This window comes from Oreochromis niloticus, linkage group LG8 (genome assembly GCF_001858045.2).
Source record: "Oreochromis niloticus isolate F11D_XX linkage group LG8, O_niloticus_UMD_NMBU, whole genome shotgun sequence".
Taxonomy (NCBI): Eukaryota; Metazoa; Chordata; class Actinopteri; order Cichliformes; family Cichlidae; genus Oreochromis; species Oreochromis niloticus.
Window position 1 is genome coordinate 19,077,486 of NC_031973.2, and position 24,657 is coordinate 19,102,142.

The 24,657-nt window shown below is 43.6% G+C and overlaps 2 protein-coding genes across 3 annotated transcripts; one reads left to right on the plus strand and one right to left on the minus strand.

Moving 5' to 3' along the window:
• Positions 1 to 522: 522 nt before the first annotated feature.
• On the minus strand, positions 523 to 6,628 carry LOC100695449 (retinol dehydrogenase 13). Its single transcript, XM_003438605.5, has 7 exons — positions 6,432 to 6,628; positions 4,624 to 4,742; positions 4,360 to 4,515; positions 4,186 to 4,290; positions 3,853 to 4,065; positions 3,623 to 3,724; positions 523 to 1,452 (listed from the first exon to the last, which is right to left on the minus strand). Exons 1-7 carry the CDS (start codon positions 6,494 to 6,496, stop codon positions 1,130 to 1,132), a joined length of 1,083 nt encoding a protein of 360 aa, XP_003438653.1. The 5' UTR covers positions 6,497 to 6,628; the 3' UTR covers positions 523 to 1,129.
• Positions 4,798 to 23,689, plus strand: sbk1 (SH3 domain binding kinase 1). Of its 2 annotated transcripts, none has more exons than XM_005448244.3 (5): positions 4,798 to 5,420; positions 10,399 to 10,543; positions 17,221 to 17,462; positions 18,157 to 18,359; positions 18,787 to 23,689. In XM_005448244.3, exons 2-5 carry the CDS (start codon positions 10,506 to 10,508, stop codon positions 19,609 to 19,611), a joined length of 1,308 nt encoding a protein of 435 aa, XP_005448301.1. In that variant the 5' UTR covers positions 4,798 to 5,420; positions 10,399 to 10,505; the 3' UTR covers positions 19,612 to 23,689. The 2 variants fall into 2 exon arrangements, with proteins under 2 accessions (XP_005448301.1, XP_005448299.1); XM_005448242.4 differs by lacking the exon at positions 4,798 to 5,420 and adding an exon at positions 9,797 to 10,301.
• Positions 23,690 to 24,657: the final 968 nt, after the last annotated feature.

Here is a 24,657-nt window from a genome sequence, read left to right on the forward strand (position 1 = left end):
TTTCACGGCTGATGCTGATCAGTGTGCATTAGTGCAGTGTCCTCCTCCCTCACCCCCTATTGATCTTTACTTTGGAAAACACTGTTGGAGAGGACCCCGTGCAATGGATCCTCTAAATACTTAAGGGATGGATATTTTTCTTTGCACTCAGGCTGCATGTCTGAGAGGATCAGACCTGCACTATGAGTTCTTTGGAAACTTGATTTGTTTTTGTGAGGACGATGAAACAGAACTCATAAGAGTGTGCATTAAAATAAGCGATCCTGCATTTAACTTCAGTGCCATACTTTGTATTTTTAGATATTTTAGATAGTTTCTAATACTTCCGATAATAAATTGGAACCATTTCAGGTTAGTGTGTAAATCCGTCAGTTAAGTTGTTTTAATATAAAGTTTCGGTGCACAAAAAAATGCTTTTTAAGCCAAATTAATTTGAAGGAAAAATAACACAGCTGTACAGCTGAAGAAATTATCGGGAAATCTGGATGTATGACTAAATAAATATACACAAACTCTCTTAAATAGGGTTTCATGTGGTTTTCAGCACATGTATTTTAATGTTGAGCAGGCAGATGGCGCTTTATTTCAACTTTTTATGATGGAATTCACAAAAAAAGCTCCAGTCCTCCAGTAAGACTGCATAACAATGCTTTCTTCTCCAGTTACAGACATGATTCAACCAAAGGAGATTTGTTTCATTCTCTTTTGTGCTCTCTTTGTGAAAGAAAGCATACCATACACAGCCTCATAGTGATTTTGACATTAAAAAAAACTAACAACATTAATGTTTTATGGTAGGTTTTTAGGAGTATGTTGAAAAACCTCTTTCACTTTTTTGCTCACAATGACATGGTAGCACTTTATTTTAGCACTTCTTGCATTTTATTATTAGAACAAGCAGAGAAAAGTCAGAAATACAAACTGGATGTAACTTTGAATCCATGAGTGTGTTTCAAAGTTACAGAGTCTCTTTAAAAGAGAGAACATCCTGAGGCAGGAACATAAATGAACATACAAAAGACTGCCATTATAGAGACACCCAGACTCAAAGTCTGAGACAGAGAATTGTTCCTGTGTCTGGAACAGCTCGAGTGATAAAGGTCCATTATTTCCTGCTGGCTCAGAGGACCTATAGGCCTACAGTGCTGACAGCTGGTCCTACATTCTGCCCGAGTGTCTGCGCTGGGTTTGTCTGTGCAGCTTTGTTCTGGCCTTCCGCTGATGGGTTTGACACGCTGGGCTGTCCTTCGTGCTCCAGACCCACCAGCCTGCTGCTGACCTCCCACAGCCTACAAGCTGCCTCATCGTCCAGGGCCTGGGGCGCTGGTTCCTTTTCGGTCATCACATCATAGTACCGCCCCGTCACCCCCTCCAGCTCCTCAGACACGGCCAGGTAGACGCTGGGCTGGGCCCCGTGCTCTGGGCTTTTCACCAACAATGAGAAAAGGGGACCTGGGAGGAAAGATTCATTTTAATTCACAATAGAAAATGTTTATGTAGCCAAGGGGATTCAAACCAGATGTAAAAAGCAGGAGGTGGATCTGACTGAGTAACATTAGCTTTAAACACGCGCCGCTTTATCTTCCTACAACATCATCCTCTATTAAATATCACTTGCAACTTGCAACCGGGAACTTGCAGGCCCTTTTTCTTAGTTTTTAAGGTGTTTTTTTGTTTTTTTTTAAAGTATTAGTATTGTAGCCTAACCCTTATCCACAGAATAGGGCTTTAATTGTTAAGTCTAGACCCTGGAATTTGCAATGTCTTAGCAGTAAAGTATATTCACAGCTTTAAAAAATATCCAGCAGTTACGAATACAGAAGGAAGTTGTCGTTAACCAAAATCTTTTCATTTGGTACTCTTCAGATTGGCTAATAAGAGTGATAATGAAGAGGTACTAGGGAAGGCTTTGGGGAGCAGACAATGAGTAGCTGCAAGAATCTCCTTCACCTCAGTCTTTTACTCAAATAATTAGCACATGTTCTGATAAGACATGAGGTATGCTAATTTACCACTTTAATGTGAGTACTGAAATCCTCATCTCCTATGTTGGCGTTGCCAGGGTAACACTATACAATATGAGTTTTTCTTGGACACAGAGCCATCACCCCTTGCTGACTGTTAGAAAGAATATAGGTTAGAGGCAGTGAGGGGGCTGCGTCAGTGCTTTATATACAGTGTAAGTGAACAACATTGCCACACTGCTGGTGTTTGATTGAAGAGGCTTTAATAGAACTGGGATGCCATTTCTTTGGCGATTAATATTTTAGATTATTTTACAGTACTGTGAAGAAGTCTTGAGCAAACCTTCACTTCTTTATATTTTGCTGGAAAATGTGAAATATTTGCAGCAATTTATTGAAACACCTGCAAACATAATTTTCTTTGGATGTTGGCTGCTTTTGTTCCGTTCTCTGTCATGATGATCCCACACTAGTTCAATAACGTTGAGGTCCGGGCTCTGCTGAGGCCAATCCATGACCGATTGTTTCCCCCTGTGTGTTTTTCTATCCAGCTATGCTTTTACTGCATTGGCAGTGCGTTTGGGATCATTGTATTGCTGAAAAACGAAGCCATTACCACTCAGATGTTTTCCAGATGGTATTGCGTGGTGGCACTTTTCTGTGTTCAAAGAAGTCTTTTAGAAAGCCTGGGGAAGTATTCCTCAAGACCACCATAATAAAGAGCAAGTCTGGCTCATTGAAAGCAAAATATAAAGAAATGGGAAGTGGCTCAAAACTTTTGCACAACACTGTAAATCAAGAACCAGAGAAATAAATGTGCCGCGCCTGCATTTTAGTTTTAAACAGTATAAAAGATGGACATAGCTACTGTGACATCCAAAAGTCCCATTTTGGGTAACGGCTTGTGATGAATATGTTGTTAGTCAATAAGCGAGTGGAAAATCCCACAGATAATCCTCCTTTTTGAAACATGGCATGACCAAGATTTACAAAATAGATTTAAGTTTGTATTCAGTATAACTAAACCCATGAATTTAGCAGGAAAGCATTTACATAGGTGAAGACAGAAAGCAGATTTCCCTCAGACGTCTATGGGGAGTCTTTTTGCAACCACAGCTATCGCCATCTGGTGGTGTTCAGACAGATTGCAGGTTTAAATGCACTCCTGCATCAGCTTTATTTTTCCAACCCAGAAGCTACAACCATGTTTTACACTGTCTGTAATTGTGCCATTAAAAACTACATGACTTTGAGCAATCGAGAGGAAAACCATATTTCCTTTATTGCTTTAAATACAAATATTAGTGATAGGGCTGTAGTTTCTATTACGACCTTTGTTTGTTATGAAGTATTTCACACAGAGTTGCTGCTATTTTTCCCCAAGTAAGGGATACTTGCTCGACATCTTCCTAGATCCAAGAATGATGGAAAAACTTTACATGAGTTACAGTTTAAATTCATTTTTCACAGTGTTGAGCTATGCAACTAAAATTAAATAGAACTTATTTTAGATGTGTGTTAGGTTATTTTAAAATTTCACCCAATTAATAAGAAAAAAAGAAAATTTATTCTACCGATGTGTCAGAGTCTACACAGACTGGGCTAAGAGTGGTGAGCTTTTATTGATTCGGGATCCAGTAAGGAAACAGGATACTCACTGAGCAGAGAGCTCGAGAACTGTGATTGGTGGAGGCCAGTGTGCCTCCCGAGCTCCGTGGCAACAACTCCCGGGTGCACCGCATTCACTGTGACTCCTGTGCCTGTTGCACACAGCATTGTTTAAAAATACATAGCGCACATATACGTGTCCACTGGCCAATTACAAACAAGAACACAGGCCGTACTCTCTCCCACACATGCCCACATATACAGCAGCCAGTAGACTTGCCTTGTAATCGCTTGGCGAGCTCTCTGGTGAACAGAACATTGGCAAGCTTGCTCTGACAGTACGCCTGCTTGGTATCAAACTTCTTTCTCTCCCAGTTCAAGTCCTCAAAGTCAAGCTTTCCAACAATGTGGGCGAGAGAGGCCAGGTTGATCACTCTGCTGGGGGCGGACTCTTTCAACTTATCCAGCAGAAGATTCGTCAATAAGAAGTGGCCTGGAGGGAGACACAAACTCAGAATCAGCTCGTGACGGACGAAGGGAAACTTCACTGGAACGCACAGTCAGTCTAGCTTGTGATTTTTAGTGGTTAGCGTGTTTCATTTGCAGCGTGTACCTAAGTGATTCACTCCAAACTGCATGTCAAAGCCGTCGTCTGTCTTCCACTGTGGACACCTCATGACCCCGGCATTGTTTATCAGTATGTCCACGCGCGGCTCCTCTACAGTAGAGACAGTGTTACAGAAACTGTTACCAAGCTGGCTTTACTGAACTGTTCTGTGTTCATCACCTTGTTTGATCCTCTCTGCAAACTCTCGGATTGACTCCATGGAGGCCAGGTCGAGGCGACGTGCATAAACGTGAGGATTCAGGGTTTTCCCCCGAATTTCCTTTGCAGCTGCTTCGCACTTCTCCATATCGCGACATCCCATAATAATTCGACCCCCTGATGATGTTGGGAAATAAAAAATTAAAAAAAGGCAAGGTATGTCAGTGAGAGGGAAGTCGTTGCACCTTTTTGCACCAAATCAGAGGGGAACCAAGTTCTCCATACCTCTTCTAGCCAGTTCTCGGGCAGTCGCTTTCCCAATGCCTGTGTTAGCTCCTGTTATAACCACTGTCTTTTCATTAATGGTAGCCTTACTAGGACACCGGCCTCCAGTCACACGGTCTCTATGAAAAGAATTAGGCAAAGGTTTATTGGTATCTTATTGAAACACTGGAGAGTGCCACTCACCCTCCTGTAGGATGTCTCAGTTCTTTAACTGTATCTCGAGAAGGAGCAAAGAGAAGACGTGAGCATGACACACAGATCACCGAGTGTCAAAACTTTCTGCCCAACTCATGGCAGCTTCAGCAAAACAGTGAGCAGAATGACAGCTCTGAAGCAACATCTAAGTTTGTTAAATGCCCTGACTCCTTTCTCGCCTGCTCTGCTTGCATCTCAGGTGGGAGGTTAAGTCAAGTCAATTTTATCGATATGCCACATTTAAAAACAACAGGACTTGACCTAAAGTGGGTTTTTCTTCAGTTCAGGCGAATAAATCAACATCGTAAGCCTAAAACACAAGGAGAGGAGGCGAGGGCATGCAGAAAGTAAGAAATGAGAAGAGCGGCAAGATTTATTTCACTCGAGCAAACAACCAGAGGTCGTCACACCTGTGAACATTACATAACCACCCTCAGATCTCAGTTCACAGCTTAATTGGCCTGCAGCAGTTAATCTGCATAGCTGCTTTTATAACTCAGCATCACTGTTGTTTTTCTACCCATCCATCGATCTTCTTAACCACTGGGCAAGTCAGGGTCGTGGGAGGGCTGGAGGCTATCCCAGCTGTTATAGTGCAAGAGGTAAGGAACACTCTGGACATAGCTATGAGGCTATATTTGATCAAACACAAAGAAAAAGATAGACCAACACAGATGCTGACATTCAAACCTTCAGCCAGTTTAGAATCATAGATTAACATAAACCCATGCAGGTCTTTGGACTGAGGAAAGAACCCAGGGCAGGGTACCCGGAGAGAACATGCAAACTCCACACAGGATTATTGCCTGTAAAGTGCTTTGTACCTATTTAACAGGACGTTCCTCACAGTGAGAAGGTCCTGGGTTCGAATGGGGAGTTTGCATGCTCTCCGGCCACTCTGGCTTCCTCCCACAGTCCAAACACATGCATGGGTTAGGTTAATGAAATGCAATCAGAGAGGATTTGCAGTGTGTCATTCTGAGAAGGGAGCCTGCATTAACACAGTGTTTGAAATGTTCATTCTGCCAGTTTTATTTGTGTTTCATCACATGACCACAAAACAAACGTGATTCAAATATTAATAGTACTGATACCAACACTGGTATTGTAGGCGAAATAGGATTGATATTTGATTTCCTGCTCAGTATATAGCTCAATGAATTGTGTTGAATAAATACATTGTTTATATTAAGCTTCCTTTACAGGTTTAAAGTTTTGGTAATACTGTATTTACATTGTATGGGATCAACACCAAAGTATTGCACAGCACTACCCAAAATGTTCTTGTTTTTGTTCCGTCTAATTAAGTAAGGCAGAAAATCAAAAATCACCCTGCCTTCACACTGTATAATGTGCGAACAGAATTTCATTAACACCTTTTGAATCTGTAAAATCTGCTATATTCAGCTATACCATTAAGCCAAGAAGGCTGTACCTTGTGGGGTTGTGTAAGAGTGAAGTGTTTCCCCTTCAGTTACTCTAACTACTAAATAACGTGACAATACCCAGTACGACGACTCTCTGTCACTGAATTTAATGCACTTGAGCAGCAAATGACACATTTCCAGTGTAAATTAAACATCATTAAGTCATCATTATGATTAGTTACTCACTTCAGTAACACAGCGCATCCAAATACTGTTCCAAAGACAGACACGGGTAAAATATATCTGCTCATTACTCCGAAATAAAAAAAACAAACAAACAAAAACGAAATAATGTATCCACGCCTGATTTAAAAACACTACTGAGTAGCCAGACAAGGTTACACGCGCGTAAATTTAGCGTCATCGACCTGTGACGGGCCCGTTGCAATGTGGGAAATGTAGTCTCATTTTGATCCCTATTTTTTGAGTCTCATTTGTGTCACTTTGATTATGAAATTTTAATTTTCTTAATGTCTGTGAACGCATCATTAGTCGAAATTGATTGTTTTGTTTTGCTTAAAAATAAAATAGTACTTTTTGATGACAAAATAAAAGACAGGGGAAATGGCGTAAGTGGGAATATAAGGAATAAGAGTCAGCAGACAGCAAGAGTCCACCAGTCTAAGTTTCAATTCAGTAGGGTACTTTTCTTCAGTATTTATTTAAAGGTCAAGTTTTCACATGTTTTGGTTTTCCACGGTTCAAAATGATCCCCCTTTTAACCTACATGGATCCAAAAAGTAGTCCCTCAGTTTGTCTTCTGTCTTCAGCTACTCACTTTGGCTTCTCTTATTTTAAGGCCACACTCCCTTTAAGCCAGCTTTCTTCTGATTGGCTGCCCCTCACAAACAGCTGTACTTCTTTGACATCACACAGGGCCAAAAGTAGAAAAAAAAGATCTGAAATTATGTGTTTGCAGGAGTCTAAAACCTGTGCTTTTGGCTAAGAAGACATATGCTGATGTCATTATTTAAAACGTCCATGTTTTATATATGAGCATCTAACATTTTAATAGGGTATGACATTAAATAAGAAAATGCTCTTCTTTAAAATATTTTATTACCACTCAAAGCAAATTTTGCAAAAGTTCCCAGGTATTTAGTTGATGGAAAGGGTTGTTAAGGTCGCTAACTAGTCTTCATATTCATGTAGAAACAGAATGGTTTGTCCCATCTCTGAGGTAACTTTCTGCTTTTGTACTTTTCCTTCTTCTTGGCTGATCCAATTACCCAATTTGGGTCACGGGGGGCTGGAGCCTTTTCTAGCTGTTGGTTGAGAGGGTACAGCCTGGACAGGTCAACAGCCTGCCGCAAGGTTAACAGAGAGCAGCAAGAAAACCATTTGCGGCCACACCTGTGGTCAGTTTAGAATCACCAGTTAACCTAACCTCTGTCTTTGGACTGTGGGTGGAAGAAGGCTTTCCTGGTTCTTGAGGCCTTGTGTAAATTCCTCTTAGGACACTGCGGTTTGAAGTGAAGCTAGGATATAAAGTAACGCAGTAAACACTACATGAAGATGAATTTGAGAACACAGGGAAAAAAAAACAAGGCCATCATCTTTCAAGAGGTGGAAAACTTTAGGTGACACACAAAAAAGTGAAAAGTGGGACGTGAGTTTTGTGCCTGAAAAAAAAAGGAGTGAGGAGGGGAGGAGAGGAGTAGCAGCCCTAGTTGTTCACAGCTTGGAGGTGTGTGTGTGTGTTTGTGTCCTCAGTGTATTTGACCCTTCATGCTCTCTGCTGTCGGCGCACAGTTCTTGACCTTCACGATGATTTATGACAACTCCGTTCCCACGATAACCCCGAGGAAAGTCTTCGCCTCGCTGCCTGTTGGCCTAACGCTGCAGCGCACTGTGAGACACCTGAATGCCTCAGAGAGCTGCTGAAGATGCAGCTATTCAATATCCAGCACTTCCCCAACAAGGATTAAAACAACCTGGGTCAGATTTTTTCACTTTCAGGAAACTAAAGATCACATTCCCCTGTGCTGCCCCTTTTTTATACGAGTCATTCTTCTTTTTCCTAAAACCTTAGCTGCTATAACAGCTTATTTTTCACTGTCAATATGTAATCTGAGTCTAACTTGCCTCTCTTTGTTATTTCGATGCTGGGTGAAAAGGGAAAATAAGGAAAAGTATAAGGAGCAGACAGTTTGCTGGTCTGATATAAATTAACAGTCCAATCACTTCCATGTATAAAACCAACCACCTAGACGTGCAGACTGCTTCTACAAACATTTGTGAAAGAATGGGTCGCTTTAAGGAGTTTAGTGAATGCCTAATACCAAATATCCTACAGTCAACTGTTAGTGGTATAGAGCAAAGTGGAAGTGATTGGGAACGACAGTAACTCAGCCATGATGTGCTGAGGGACATAATACCCAGAGGTCAACAACTTTCTGCAGAGTCTTTGGCTACAGACCTCCAAACTTCATGTGGCCTTCAGATTAGATTGAGAACAGCACGTAGAGAGCTTAATGGAATGTGTTTCCATGGCTGAGCAGCTGCATGAAAACCTTACATCACCGGTGCAAAGTGTTGGTTGCACTGTTGCAAAGTACATGACCACTGGACTCTGGAGCAGTGACGACGTGTTCTATGGAGTGATGAATAACACTTCCCTGTCTGCGAATCCGATGGACGAGTCTGGATTTGGCAGTTGCCAATAGAATGGTAGTTTTCTGACTGCATTATGGCATGTATAAAGTTTGGTATGGGGTTGTTTTTTAAAGGTTGGGCTCGGCCCCTTTATTCCAGTGAAAGGAACTCATGCCTCCGCATATCAAGAACTTTTGGACAATTTCAAGCTCCCAACTTTGTGGGAACAGTTTGCCGATGGCCCCTTCATATTCCAACATGACTGCGCACCAGTGCCCAAAGCAAGGTCCACAAAGACATGGATGAGCTCATTTGGTTTGGAAGAACTTGACTTGCGAATCCTGACCTAAACCTGAGAGAACACCTTTGGGATGAATCGGAGTGGAGACTTCTCATTCAACATCAGTGCCTGACCTCATAAATGCATTCGTGGAAGAGTGGTCAAAAGTTCCAATAAACACACTCCTAAACCTTGTGGAAAGCCTTCTCATGAGAGTTGAAGCTGTCATAGCTGCAAAAGGTGGACCAACATCATATTAAACCCCATGGATCAATAGTGGATGTCACTAAAAAATTATAAACCCTGATAATGCATTAAAGTCATTCCCATTACATCACGGCGTTTTCCTCAGTCCAATCTGTTGTGGTTGGCAAACAAGTGTGGCGGGAGGCCTGTTGATTAACATGTACAGTAAAGGGGGAGCTGCCGGGGCAATGAATTAATCGAAAGTCTTGCCTCGCTGTTACCTAATAAGGACAGTTGGCAAAGTCACCGTGTGAAGTACACGCAATTAGGGCCATAAGCTGTTGAATTATGCAAGAGCGGAGCAGCCTGCTCGTTCAAAGCATGAATCAAAAGTTAAAGAAGCTCCTGGAGTCATTTTAGGCTCGTTGGGTGGGCGCGTCCGGCGCTAGGACCTAGGACACGTGAGCGTATTAGTTTGCCGGAGGGGTGGAGACGGCGAACAATGAAGAAACTGACTGGTAGGACCTGCAAAGGAGAAACATCTGAGACACCCCCCTCCCCTCCCCTCCCCTCCTCTCCCCTACACCCACTGTCCAACTCTAGAGCGAAGGACAGTACGGACTAACCGGCCGTCAGTGACAGCGGGGCCGCTGGGCTGAGTTCAGAGAGGAGCGCAGGAAGCACGCAAACGCGTCCGTGCGTGCAGAGCGGAGCTGTGCTGAGGTTCCTGCGTGGATGCGAATGAATGGGTTCGCCTCTGAGTGTGTATGTGTGTGTGGTGCTGAACTGGGTCATGCGGACCGCTGGAGGAGCGAAAGATAAACACGCACCCTCCTCATCCTTCTCCTCGTCCTCATCCTCATGCACGGCAGGTTCAGATGGTGGGCGCACAGAAGAGGGATCCCAGCATGTGTCCCCATCTCAGTACTGAGCATCAGATGCTGCTTTGATTCCATCCGCCTCCAAAGAAAGTCTCAAAGTGAAGAGCATCTCCAGTAAACAGGGGGGCAAAGGCGTCTTATTTTGGCCAGCAGGCTGCCCGCTGTGAAACTGCGAAGGCTTTAAGGTGTTTTTTTTTGTTTTTTTTTTAAGAACTCTGTGGCGTTTCTGAGTGATCGATAACAACGAGGAGAACCGGATCAAACGGATCGGCGCTGAGCAGAGCAGAGCAGAGCGCAGAGGCTCTGCTCGCCGAGCGGATGCAGGACCATGGAGGAGAGAGACAGGTCGCCAGCAGGTGAGTGAGTAACACCTTACATGCACCCCGAGGTGCCTGAAATCGGGTCAGCCTGCATGATGCACGACACTGCAAATGAGAGAGGAAGCAAAGAAACACCTGAAGTAGAAAATCTTTATTTTTCCTTTTAGTGTCCCAATTTTTATTTGCGATACTTTAAATGTAATAAAATGCTCTTGCAATTAAAATCTGGTGCTCCCCACTCTGAGCGACTTTCAACTTTGACCCACTCACAACATATCCGTGCATGAATAATACAGGAGCACATAAAAATATCCCGGTGTCAGCACTTATTATACAGCACAGCAGCTTTATCTTTTCCCCACCACCAGGCTATGACTCATTCTAACTGGTATTAATGGTTGAGAAACGACCCGATTTGTGTTTTTATCCACATTATTTGTGATACCTGCATCCACCCACCCCCCCTTTCTGTTTTTGTTATTCAGTCCGCACTGTGGATGTGAGGGCATCCTGGTCTTTAATGGCCCTTTCAGACTTTGTCCAGAGCAGACAGGTGATATCTCATCCTTAATGCTGTCTAATGCATTTAAATGAGAAGCTGTCTTGAAAATCCCATAAAAAGCACAAGCTGGAGGCTGGTAATGGACTCTAACTGAAACACAACAGCAGCCAACGGTTGTATATAAAGGAGCTGCAGTGGCTGAGATTTCTTTCTGCTTTGGCAGATCTATTTCATTTTTTCTGGTGAAGTAAGAGACGTGCATTATTGACCTGAACGGTGTGAAAACAAAACACCCCAGAGATGATGTGATCTTAAAGTTGGGCTCCACGCTCTCAGCTGAAATTCTTCACTGTTTATGACAGAAAAAGCAGCGTGAAGTCACCCAAAATGTTCCAAACAAACCCTGCAGAACTTCTCCAGCTTCCACAGACAGCTACAGTAGGCTATAATAGGCAATAACCAGCTCCAGCTCCAACTAAACCCATCTCCGCCCATTGACACCCACGTGCATGTGACTAATACGCCGTCTTTAACAAAGTTTTGCCCGATTTAGATCTCTTTATCAAAAGATCCCGTTTAAGCAGGCACGGTTTGCCTGTGCAGTGGCTGTCACAGTAAAACATGGCTACCCAGAGGACACAAAGAATGCAAATGGATTGTCAATTAAAATGCACAGAAGACATGAAGCTCTTTACTCCCCTTGCTCAGATGTCTGGCCCCTGCTGGGTATAAAAAATACACAAACAAAACAATTACATGCAGATTACATCCTAGAACATCTAATGACACCCAATTAGTGTACATATTGTGACACATGTGCTTGTGTTTTCTCAGTTGGCTTCTTTTCCTTCTTCGTCCTGTGCGAATAACACTCTGTAGACTCTGTTTTTTCAGGCCTTTTCTCAGTTTGCGTTAATATGGCGTTATTCTAGTAAATGGTCAGTCAGTTCTTGAATTGTGTCTGTTCTTGTCTTCAGCTTCAGATTTAAACGAATAATCTGTCACCGATGTATTTAGAGAGAGATAAAGCAGAGTTAGTGAATGCAGCCTGAGCAATCAGCATTAGTAATTGTGCTTAGAGGCTATTGTGTTTGTGCAAGATAACAAGGCACCATATACTGTTAGCTTGCCTTGAAGTAGAGGTTGTTTTTTTCAGGGTTGGGGGAGAAAAAAAAGCAACATCCTCCTTAACGGAGCTGTTACATCATTTAGCTACACCCCCGTTTAAACCCCATTTTACCGAGCTCATATTAAAGTCACATTCCCCCATCTATGTGACATCACAGGGACACGAGCTGTGTGGTTACTGAGGAGGCAATGCTTCAGTTCTCTCACTGGATTTCCACACAATCTCTCTCTCTCTCATTCTCATCACTTTAGGTTACTGGATTGTGAAGCTGTAAGAGAGTGAGGGTAGCTTACAGCTTCTCCCATAGGCAGCTTATTGCACCGCTGACAGACATCACAGCGAGGGTGACGTTGATTTTTGATTGGCGTTTATAATCAGATGTTTACAAGTTCTTATGCCCCAGGCCTTAATCGTAAACTACAATAATGATAGCAGTTATTCTTTTTTTTTCATATTTTTTGCCCTTTTATGTCTCAGATAGGCCTTGGTTGTTGACTTTGAACGACACGTCCTTTGCAGTGTCACCCCTCACAGCTAACCATCGCTCTCAGTCCTTGTTAGGGAAGGTTTAACCTTGGTTATTCCATACAGAGTCTTTGGTCTTTCCAGCAGGAGGCGGCTTTTGTTCCAGGATGTGTGACATACAGCAGAGGGAGGGAGGGATGATGGGGGAAAGAGGGCAGAAGCGAGGCAAGCCAGGAGCAGGTTACGGCACGCTCGGTCCCAGCAGGGGTTCGTCCATATGGGCAGCTGTGCAGGGCTGAGAGTAGGTGATTTGTCAAAGTGAGCGTCTGCGGTCTGTGGATACTGGTTCACCTATCACAGCACAGCAGGACGGAGGCACTAAACCCACCAACTCACTGGGCATGAAGTTTTGTTTTGCTGACGAAGGAGATTCAGCTTCTTTTTTTTTTTTAAAGTCTGAGTAAAGAACAGAGTGTCCTCCCTGCAAGTGGCTGTCAGGAGGAAGCCATTTAGTTTAGATTGAATGATCAGTGTTTTTATTCTGCCCACCTATAGCGAGACAAGAAGGAAGGAAATGCAGACAGACAGACCAAACAGATACTGTACATGTTGTTCGCTGCGTGCAGTTGCTTTTTTTTCCCCAGACAGACAGCAGGAGAAACCGCATTAGTCACGTCGCGTTTCACTCGCTGGCTTCACTTTGACCCAGAGGCGAGGCACGTTGGGCATTTTGACAGTAAATTGGACACAAGAGATCAGTCCTCACCCATAATGACTCTTCTGCCGAGAGCCAAGCAACTAGTCCATTAGTAACACAGAGAGGTAAAGCTGCGAGGCAGGCTCTGCAATCTATTTATTTCTTTCATTAGCCCCTTGTTTATATTTTCAGCAATAGACAAAAGAGATGAAGGAGAGGAGGGAGGAAGCAGGGACGGACTTAAAAGGACAAACTCTGTGTGTGTGTGTGTGTGTGTGTGTGAAGCTGCTGGATTTGTTTCCGCTCTCCATAATATATACGTTTTGTGCACATTAACATATTCATTGGAGACTGATTAATAAATTTATATCTTAAAAATATTATCATTATTATATATTATCTATGATGTTTATTTATATCTATTTATATCTGAATCTTACCTTCATAAAGTCTTGATGTCCTGATCAAAGTCAGGCCACAGTTCATTGCAGCTGTGCCGTTCACCCACATCACACCAGGAGATCCAGTAGCTCACTGAATACACAATAATTCTCCCTAATGAGCCCCATGTTAATGTGACAGATAGGATTTGTCTGCTTCCGAGCTCTGATTTCTTATGGTAATGAATTGTTGACATTATTACAGTTTATCTTTGGAGGACAAATCGCTCCGTTAAGAGTCTCCGGCCGTCTCTGCGAAGCTGCACTTGAAGAAGCAAACGCTGAAAAGCTCAGATCAGCGCCAACAAAACGTTTGCCCTGTTGACCTGCTGGCGTACCCTGTTTGCACGGTGACACTAAACACAAACGCAGGCAGAGGATGGAGTTCAGTTTTGCAGGGATTTAGCCGCAAAGTGTGACTTCAGCCAAATATGAAATTTATCGCTCCGTCTGAGTAGAGATGTCTGCTTTCCCGCTCGCGTGGCGGTGCTCAAAGTGCCATAAAAATATATTTGAAAAGCTCTCCAGCAGTGTCTGTCAATGTCAGGAGCTGCGACTTGGATACTCCAAGAAAAAAAAATTGCCTGCATCTACCTGTGACACCTTAGCTGAGCTGTAATGTTAGCTGGCTGCACTTCCTTTGGGATGACTGGTAAGATTTAAGACCTGCTGAAGGTACTATATGAGAGCTAAAAGCTAAAATCAAAGGATCACCCCTGTAGGATTTATTCTCTGTGCACTGTTATTGCTCCACAGTACTCCACACAGGAGAGACTTCAATCTGATCTGATGCGGTGGGCCTACAGATGGACTAACAGTGCCAACCCTGACTTTTAGGGCTACACCCTCTGAGCACTTGACAGTGGAAGAAAAGGCTAGGAGCATCTGTCACAGGGTTCATCTATGTTTGTCTCCAGCTAGAACAAAGGGTGAACAGCTCCCTTTTTAATCTTGGATGAGGAAACACGAAGGTGTCAGTCCATCGCTGTGGTTATAATGAAGTAAAACAGTAAGAAGGGGAAACAGCTTGTTACAGTGCAATATCTCCCAAACAGAATAAGAATAAATCTGTATACATGGGTAAATTACCAGCTGGAAAACAGATCGTTTCTTTCTTAAACATAAAAAAAAATTATTTGTTTTTTGCAATTGTTTTTAGGCCTTCTCACAAAACGGAAACACAAATATGAGAACAAGCAGCCAATCCAGGGAGCTGTTTTAATTTAAAAAGCTTCACGATGATTAAAAATGAATAAGACTGGCTCCAAAAAATCCCCAGATATGCAAATTCGTCTCGAGTCCAATCTTCATCTGTATGTGGAGCATGTGCGCGTTACCTTGTCTGTGGCCGCCTGAGAGGACAACGAGGAGGGAGCAGAGGGCGGCGGGGCAGATCAGTGGGGCATGTGGCGGTGGTCGGGCACAAACGCTGAGTCGTGCTGAGGCCGACAGCTGCTCCCTCTCAGAGGTAGGAACACAAAGAGCCTTTAATAGAGTGTCACTGTGGGACTGATACACCTGCCTCCCCTCCCAGACACTCGTGTGCAAACACTCACACGGAAAAAAACACACAGCCTCATCCCCACACCTCACCTCCACCTCCAGCTTCACTGCACTGCCTTTTTCCTGTCGTTCACATTTACAACATATCTGCAGAGTGCGGTTGGGGGGGCATCTTCCAACCATCCACCGTCGCATTTTTAGGCCTCTTAATCCATTACTGCAAAGGGAAATGCAGGATGGGGGAAGATGTCTTTGTGAGAGCTGCTGAGTAACACGATTATGGATCCATGCTGAAATGCTCCACATTCGGCCTGTGGAGCTGACTGGAAGGTGCCGGTAAACAAGCCCCGATCGAGGGCCGTGGGGGCCACGCGGGGTGGGCGGTCAGAGGAAATGTTCTGTTTTGTGTATCACCAAACCCGGACCGCACTCTGATCTGGAAGTCATCGCCTCGTGCGTCGACTTGCTGAAGGCTACATGCGGCGAGGACTCTCAGCACGATATGGCTACAATATTCATAGCTTCTTATATAATCTCCACCGTTATGACAAAATCAAGAAACAAGTGTTATCTGCACAGTACATGGGGTACACAGGGCACTCGTTCTATTTGCAGTCTTGGGTTTTTTTCTTCTTCTTCTTTTGAGAAAGGGTGTTGAGCCAAGAACACAAAGCTGCAAATGGCTGCATCTTATTTTAGGCTTCACTGTCTAATAGCTATATTTAACACATTCTACCCACAAGAGCAGCACCAACCAAATGCCTCGAAAATATACCCCATGCCATATTTTCATCAGCTGAACATCTAGTACTGTGCAATAAGTCAGACTTTTTTTTTTGTTTCTCTCCAAAAGTGTACCCAAATGTTGATGGAAACACAGAGTCGATGCTCTTTATTCTGAGCCTGGTTTTAAAGCAGCGGCGCTGAGAAACCAGGCTCCAGGGGGAAAAAGAACAAAGAGCAAGGCAGCTGGCTTTGAATGACGGATGAAAAAGGCCATCAGCAAAAATTGTTTGTGCTGATTTGGTTCCTACTAGTGTTTGTGTGTGTGTGTGTGTGTGTGTGTGTGTGCTCACTGTGCATGATTGGATGATTAAATTTGATTGTGTGTGTCAGGAGGAGGGGGCTGAACAGAGACGGAGACAATGGATGGGATCATTAGGGTGTTCAGCTTCATTTCACCAAAAGCTCAATTTTGTGTACTTTATTTGATAGCTTCGGTTTTCTTTCACTTTCCTTTGATTCGCTCAAACCTTGTAACCAAGACGTGCGCATCCACTCATCCCTGATATTTAATTTGTTACCAGCGATGTGTGTCTGAACACTCAATTAAACCGCCTATATTTTTTTTTTTAACTCTCGCAGGATCGCTTTGACCTATTTCAAACTTAGCGCTTTTGAAAAGCGGCCAAAACTTCGCCGTTGCAGTCATTTATTCCTCACTTTGAGCAATTTGACAGAAATGCTCAGGGCGACTGTGGCGCAAAAGTAAGATGTGTTGTCAAGGCGAAGCTAATTGCTTATACGGACGACGATCAGTTCAGAGCCGTCTCAGATAGGCATGCATGTCTTACCAGCATGTTTACACCTTAAAGCTGTCAGCCCTCTCGATGTGTTTCCTTTTCTTAGTCCTTCTACCTGTTGTTATTGATTTTTCCATTGCTGTCTGCCAGTAAGTGCTGTCTGAGTACAGCCACATTTGATAGCTGGACAGAGTGATCCAGAGGGACAGCAGGAAGTCCGATACATTTACTGAAAGTTTTCCGCCTGTAGATGCCTTCCCTGCACTGATTGTATGGAAATTAAGGTCCATTAAGGCGTTCCTGATTTAACCATCCCTTGGGACGTGCCGTCTAGATGGGGAATGGATGGATGTGACACTCAAGAAGGATAAACACGTGCAGTATAGCACATGTATAAAGTGCTAAGCATCATCATAGTAATCTGATTCTAATCGGATTTCTCCTCTCCCATCAGTCTGCCCCACAGCGTCAAGGCGAGCCTGTCTCTTTCTCCGTCTGGGCCGGGGCGGGTGGGCAGCGGCGGAGGCTCCCCTACGTCAAAAATGGGCTACTGCGGAGGGGTGCCCGTGGAGGACATGCAGGCCCTGGCCATCACCTCTCTATCAGCCGCAGACGTAGCCAAACAGTACGAGCACATCCGCGAGCTGGGGAAGGGCACCTACGGGAAGGTGGACCTGGTGGTGCACAGGACGCAGGGTGAGTTGGTGCAAAAGCTCTTTCAGCCGCCATCTCCAAACTAATCAAGCGTAAAAATTGAAATTTAGCAGATTGTTATAATCTCAGCATCCACGGTGTGCCAGCGTGCCTCACAGTTGAGCATAACCACTTAAGGCTGATCAGCACGCCGCAAAGTCTCGAGGCACTTTGCTGGGAATTAATTTCGGCAGAGTTAGAAGGGTTTGTTGAGGATTTCTCAGGTTTAGGTTTTAATCTTTTGTTGTAAGAAACCCAAGATTAGAGAGTTGGCTCAGTATAAGCGCAGTATAAGGGAGTGTTTAAAGCGGCGTGGAGCAGAATGACAATGTGTCGGAGATTTATCGAGCTGTGCGAGCATTAAAGAGATCCTCCAGCTGTGATTGTGAACAGCTGGTTATGTGTGTGACGGAGCTGAATTTCATTCACCGTGCAGCGTTTGCGTGAATGATGAATGAACACAGCAGCTGTCACAAAGAAAGGGTTGAGTAGTCAGAAATCTTTCTAGTCCCCGAGAGTATCGGGAAACAGTTCCAAATTCACATTAAGTGCTTTTTGGGTAACACATGGACAGTGTTGGACAGCAAAATGTTGGCAGTACTTATGTGAGACACAGGTTTAGTACACCAGAGCTTAACTGTGTTTGCGTGCTCTCTGTGTTAATGTGTGATTTTGGTTTTTTCATTTATTTTTTTAGGCACCAAAATGGCGCTGAAGTTTGTTACCAAGAACAAGACAAAGCTGAAAAGTTTCCTGCGGGAATACAGCCTAACAGGCTCACTTAGCTGCAGTCCTTTTATCATCAAAGTCCTGGACGTGCTTTTTGAAATGGAGGACAGCTACGTGTTTGGACAAGAGTATGCCCCCGCCGGGGACCTTTTCGACATCATACCCCCACAGGTAACGCCATCATTCATCCTTCCACCAATCACCGGCCTCACAGTCAGCCTGAGCTGCTCCAATCAGTCACGATGTTCAGACACGGCAGTTTTAACAAGCTCTCTTGGGGTTGGAGCCTAGTCTTTGTCCCGGTTTCCTCTCTGTGCAAAGCGTTTCACTTTCCTTTAGTGCTATTCCGGCTGATGTGCAGGGAATGCTCGACTTCAAGGTTCTTCTGAAGACTCATTAAAAATGGCTGGACCGGGACTTAGAACTGAGGTTCTGCGTGTTTCATTTTTTCTTTATATAACATCGATGTTTTAATAGTACTGTATTCTCACCATAAGGCTCTTTTCTCTGTGTCACCTCTCACCTCCTTCATGTAATGTACCCGTCAGATCGTATTAATCAACGTTGCCTGATTTTCTTTTCTGTCTGTGTCTCTTAGGTGGGTCTTCCAGAAGAAATGGTCAAACGCTGCATGCAGCAACTGGGGTTGGCCCTGGACTTTATGCACAGTAAAAACCTGGTGCACCGCGACGTCAAACCCGAGAACGTGCTCCTGTTTGACCGCGAGTGCCGCCGCATCAAGCTGGCTGACTTTGGCATGACCCGACGCGTGGGCTGCCGTGTGAAACGGGTGAGCGGCACCATCCCCTACACGGCTCCGGAGGTTTGCCGCGCTAACCGGTCAGAGGGTTTTTTGGTGACCACCAGCCTGGATGTGTGGGCGTTTGGTGTGCTGGTGTTCTGTATGCTGACGGGCAACTTCCCCTGGGAGGCAGCTATGCCTGCCGACGCCTTCTACGAGGAGTTCCGACGCTGGCAGAAAGCGGGGTGTCCCGTGGGAACTTACCCGTCTCAGTGGCGCCGCTTCACCGACGATGCTCTGCGCATGTTTCAGAGGCTGCTCGCTGCTGAGCCGGAAAAACGCTGCGGCGTCAAGGACGTCTTCTGTTTTGTCAAGTACGAGCTGGTCAGCGAGCTCAGGCGCAGAGCGTCTTGCCGAGCCAAGAGAGGTGAGAGGTCAAGCTCTGGAGTGTGCACTGGCAGCTGCACCTCTTCTACGTCCACTTCTTCGCGTCCCTCCCACAGACACCCCGAGCCTTCCACGCCTCCGGGAACATCCTGCCTGCGCCCGGCTCCCCTCAAACGGAGCGTCCTCTCCGACCCGTTGTCTCCCAGAGAGGAGTCCGGACAGCACCAGTCTCCGGGGAGAGACAAGAACAAAAGCCAGATGGTGATGGCGACGGCCATAGAAATCTGTGTGTGATCACACTAACGCTAGCACTGGAGACTAGAGGGCTTTTCACAGTAATAACAAGCTGTGAAAAGGTGTTAATAACTAGCACAGAGAGCCCAGTGAAAAAGGAGAATTTAGACATGAAAGAGAAGCTCAGGATCCAATCCCAAGCAGTGGAAATGGACATCATCAGTCAGTGATGCACACTGGGACAGCTTATCACTGACATTCAATACTATTCAGCTTTTGATTTGTGACCAAAGACTGCTTCCCAAGCTGAGAAGTCATGCCGGGCAGTGTTTAAGAGTCTGTTGTCACTCCTCAAGGCAGCTCATTATTGCCACCCTAACATTTGTGTTCTCCTGCCCATACACTGTGGTGGTGCTTATGATATTATATTTAGATTAACTCCGTGTCTCTTTACTTTAGTGTTTATTTATGTCCAGGAGATCCCCCAAATTCTTCTGAACAGGCGACCTTTTCAGACGGAAGCTTGTTATCAGAAAGCAATCTACGCAAATACATTCAAATGCCATTTCTTGGACTTCCTGCAAACTTCCAGTGGATAAAACTCATAGATGTTTTCAAGATAAAGTTTTACAAAGATAAAAATGAAAAAAAAAATGTAGCAGTCTGTATGAAGCATCTTTTCATGTAGGTGTCTAGACTGAGAGGCAGACTCTCAGCGAAAAGGCATCAGCTCAGGACACTTCAGTGGGTCACTTCCTGTTTTATTATTAACGAGAATCCTTTGAGTGGCTGGAAGACACATCTGCCACATCTTGAACTGCTCTCAGTGAGATTCATTTCCAATTAAACGCAACTGAATGCAGGGATTGTGCATTTTCTGAGTGAAAATGGTGGCGAACACAGGAGGAGAGGAGGAGAAAAGGCTTTTTATTGTTTCTTTTCTACCAGCCGTGTGCGTTTTTGGACGTGTATGTGTGTTTCAGATGAAAACAACAACAGGAAAAAAAGCACAAGATTTTTTTGTAAATGAACTCTTGGAGAAAAAGTCGATATTGTACATAATTTGATAGGAGCGCACCGTAATATCAGGTAGTTCAATGATGTAGCTGTACTAATTTTCTACAACAGGAAAGGGTTTTACGGTTACTGTCGGGGTCAATGCATCATATGTAGCATCAAAACATGACAGAGTGTAGTCTATCATTAAAAAAAATAGATGTGCTGTGTAGAAATATCACTTTCTATATCATCGTAGCAGCTGCTGGTCCCCTTTTTTGTTTTTTTCTTTGACTGTTTTGGGTTTTAATTTGACTGGGTCTTCACCCTGGCCAGACACGCAAATTAATTTATTCCTGCCGTGTCCTTTCACCCCAGCCTGATCACGGGCAACACACATTCCCTGTGTAAAAAAAAAAAAAAAAAAAAAAAAATCATTATGCTTCCTGTTTGTCAATTGCAGCAGCATACTGTCTTAATTTGATCAGTTAAGGCTAACGAGGGCCCCTGTGCAGGTCGACACCTTGCAATTGTTACTCGGTATATGTCGCCGCAGCCCCTCTGCTCACTTAAACATTGTCTGGAAGGATGACCTAAGTTTCAGCCATTAACAATGAGCGAGCTGTTGATTGTTCCCGACCGGAGCAGAGCCCCGGCTTCAGCTTCCATCGAGATACTGCTTATTAGGAATGCATCTAACAGGAGCAGTGTGTTCTACGCTTCACTGCGTGCTAATTACCTGTTTTTTCTCTCTGCTTGAACTGCTTCACTCTTATGTCAGTCAGGTGTGTGTGTCCACCTCGGCTTTGTGCGAATGTGTTCTCGTCTCATGTAACGACTCCTCCCGTGACAGCTCATCACCTCTGTATCTGTACTGTCGGTACCAGCGCTCCTCAGGTTTAATAGCTTCTCCCCGCTTCTCGGAGACTAATTGAGCTCCAGTGAACAAAAAAAAGAGAAAAAAAGTGCTCATCCACAGCTCCTCATGACAATGATTTAGCTCAGCGAGTCCCAACCTTGAGTTCATGAACCCCGGCTACTTCTGCGGTAGTCACAGGGTAGGGTACATAGAAAGATTAGGTGAAGAAGCTGAACAGGACTGAGAAGTAAATGGCAACCAAACAGAATGTATAAATTATCACCAGAATATCATTGATATAGTAGCTCATCCGGCCCGTGACCCATCACAAATCATGCATTAAATTAATCTGCTGGTTGTGTTTCACACACCACGGAGAATTTAAATAATCTGAAAAGCCGAGGAGGCTTACAATGAATCGTATCCTGGACAGAATCTGGACAGGAGGAGTTGCATTTCCTATTAAATTGGATAAGTGAATGTCAAACAACAATTATGACTTTAACCTTGAGCACAATTTGGGTTAAAACACATCAGTGTACAAGTTTAACTACAACCTGACCAATACTTTAAGAGCAGTAGTAATTTTGGTTAATTATGGAGGGCCTGGGGAATTGCATAAGCTCAGTGGTTCTTTGGCCAGATAAGCTAAAAATAGAAAAGTAAATGATTAAAATAGATTGCTAAACTAGCTAATGGATGAATTATTAGTTAAGAGAACTATTGGATAACAATTTATCAGTTAGGTAATGAATACAGTAGCTAGCTAGATTACAACAAAAAAAGTACCTTTTAAAAAAAAATTACTAAAAACTGTGTACGATGGATGTGGCTATCGCTACATCACCTCCTGGTTTCTGAAGTCCTTTTTGAAGCCTCGAGTTGAGCTGTTGTCATCTTGGTTGCAAAGTAACAGATGCGACTTGTGATCGCCAGGTCGCTAGCTAATGAGTTTTCGGTTTCAAGCCACACTTAATCTTCATTTTGAAACATAGTATGAGGAAGATTTACAAAACAGACTTAATTTTTTGTTCAGCATGACCCAAAGTAAATGATGGAGTCCATAAACTCCCTAAACTAAACTAAATGCAGGCTTTTAGAAGCTGTGCCAATTTTTTAAACTGTCAATGCTAAAATTGTTACTAGCAGTTATATTGTTAGATAACAGCACTGAGTATCAATTGGAATAGCATGATGAAAGTATAATTCACAGTTGAATCTGTTAGCTAAAAGTAGCAACAAAATTGTTACCTAAACATAATGGATAATTTGTGAAACTGGTAGATAATAGCATTTAAATCATTTTGCTAAAAGTAGTAAACACGTAGCAGCTGAATGTACTAAAATGTAGGATTAAAGTACGACGATAGTAGTAATGGATGGCCAAAATAGCTAACTGACTAGCTGAGCATATAGCAAGCTAAAGTTGTCCAGTTTCAGTTATTTCAGGTGAGTACCTTTAAATATAAAAGCAGACTGATTTTGAAAGCTATGGATTTGAAGTGTTTTTCAGAGGCTATTGGGTCACGTCATATGAAACAGGGTTGGGAACCACTGACTGAACTTATTGTACTCAATGACACATTTTCCTCCAGCAAAATAATCAAAGCTGATGGTCCCTATCAGTTTCCTTGTCTCTTTCCATCTTTATTTGTGGTTCTGCAGAGTTGACCATATCAAAGCCTCTCAGAAGGATGTACTGTATACTGAGATGTTGGCTGCCTCAAAGAATTAATCAAAGGGTAATCCTAGAGTAGATGGTAGTGAAATGTGAATTAGCTCTGCCTTAGAACTCGCTGTTTACTCTATGTAGGATCTACATAAAAGAAAAAGACAGGGATTAGACTGACCTTCAGTGTGCATTAGGAAATCTAAAGTAGTAGTATAACTTAATACAGCATAACACCGAGTAAGGTGTATTGCAAAGTGCAACACGGCATTACAGTGCGTAAACTGGGGCGAATTTCAGATGTGAGCAGCTGCTGCTTTGTTTTAAATCAGAGCCATTAGCATCATCAAACTGCTATCTATTGTTCTAATGTGTACTGTTGTTTCTCATGGACTGTTATGACAGGAATTGTCAAGTTTAATGATGAGGTGTCAAAATCTATCGAGTTTTCTTTTAGCTCTAGAGAGAGTAGCCTTCGTCTTAGCCTGTTTTTTGTTTTTTTGTTGAAAAATCGTAGAAGCTCATGTAAATACTGTATGTACTGTGTCTTTAACAAAATTTAAAAAGGAATATACAAAATGTTAATATATGTTGAAATAAATTTATGCACCACATTCAATGGCTGCTGGGTATTTCTGAGGGTAATTTAAAATACTGTGGGATTTTTTTTTCTGTCACTGCAGGCAAAGCTTATTCACCGCAGCTTTGTGTAGTCCCAAGACCATTAGATGAAGGTCAGCTACAATCATGTGATTTCCCAAGGCTCTGGCTTTCGTCTGGTTCGCCAGCGAGCCCCCCAGACTACTTTAATATGCTGACTTCATTCTGAAAAAGCTCAATTAACACATCTGTAGATAGGAGCTATCTACGGCCCTCAAAGAGCAAGTGAGTTCAAGGACGGTTAGAATATGAAGATGGGAACCGTTATCAGCCCACCAGCCGTCCATGCTGCATCTCAGCTGTTGTGTCAGAGTGGAGGAGTTGGCTCAAGTTGTTATCAGGCTGACTTTAGACAGTGGGGCGGCAAGGGGTGGCATATCTGCCACAGAGCAAAGCTAATCAGTTCAGACACTGCAAGAAAAAGGAAAGGTCAGCCTTGGCACACTGGGCCTGTGTAGTAGGGGGAAGGTTGTCCTTTGTGATGGCCTATTATCCACCTGTAAAAGGCTACAGCAGCCTTAGTGGTGGTGTGGTAATTGTGTTACCTGCAACAGTCAAACTGACTCAAAGTTGAAGAATGTAATGCACAAGACAGGACATTATCCCTCACAGCGACTTGCCGGGCTTTCTGAGGACATGCACTTTTTCATTATTAGCTGTCTCCACAACAATCCGAGAGGCTAAATACCAAAAGCATTTTTTTCTTTCCAGATTATTCCTTAACTGCAGCTTTTTCAAAGACTGCCAGCTAAACTAAATTGAATCCCAGGGCTGGAGATGGCTGGATGTTAAGCCTTCAGTAGGTAGTCCACAAAGGAAAGTGATCTTCCCTGGATGCAGCTTTCTCTGTGAGATCAAGTGTTAAATCCTCTTTGGTTATGCTTCCTCAGCATGAGCTAATGTCAGCGTGAGGGGCCTGTGC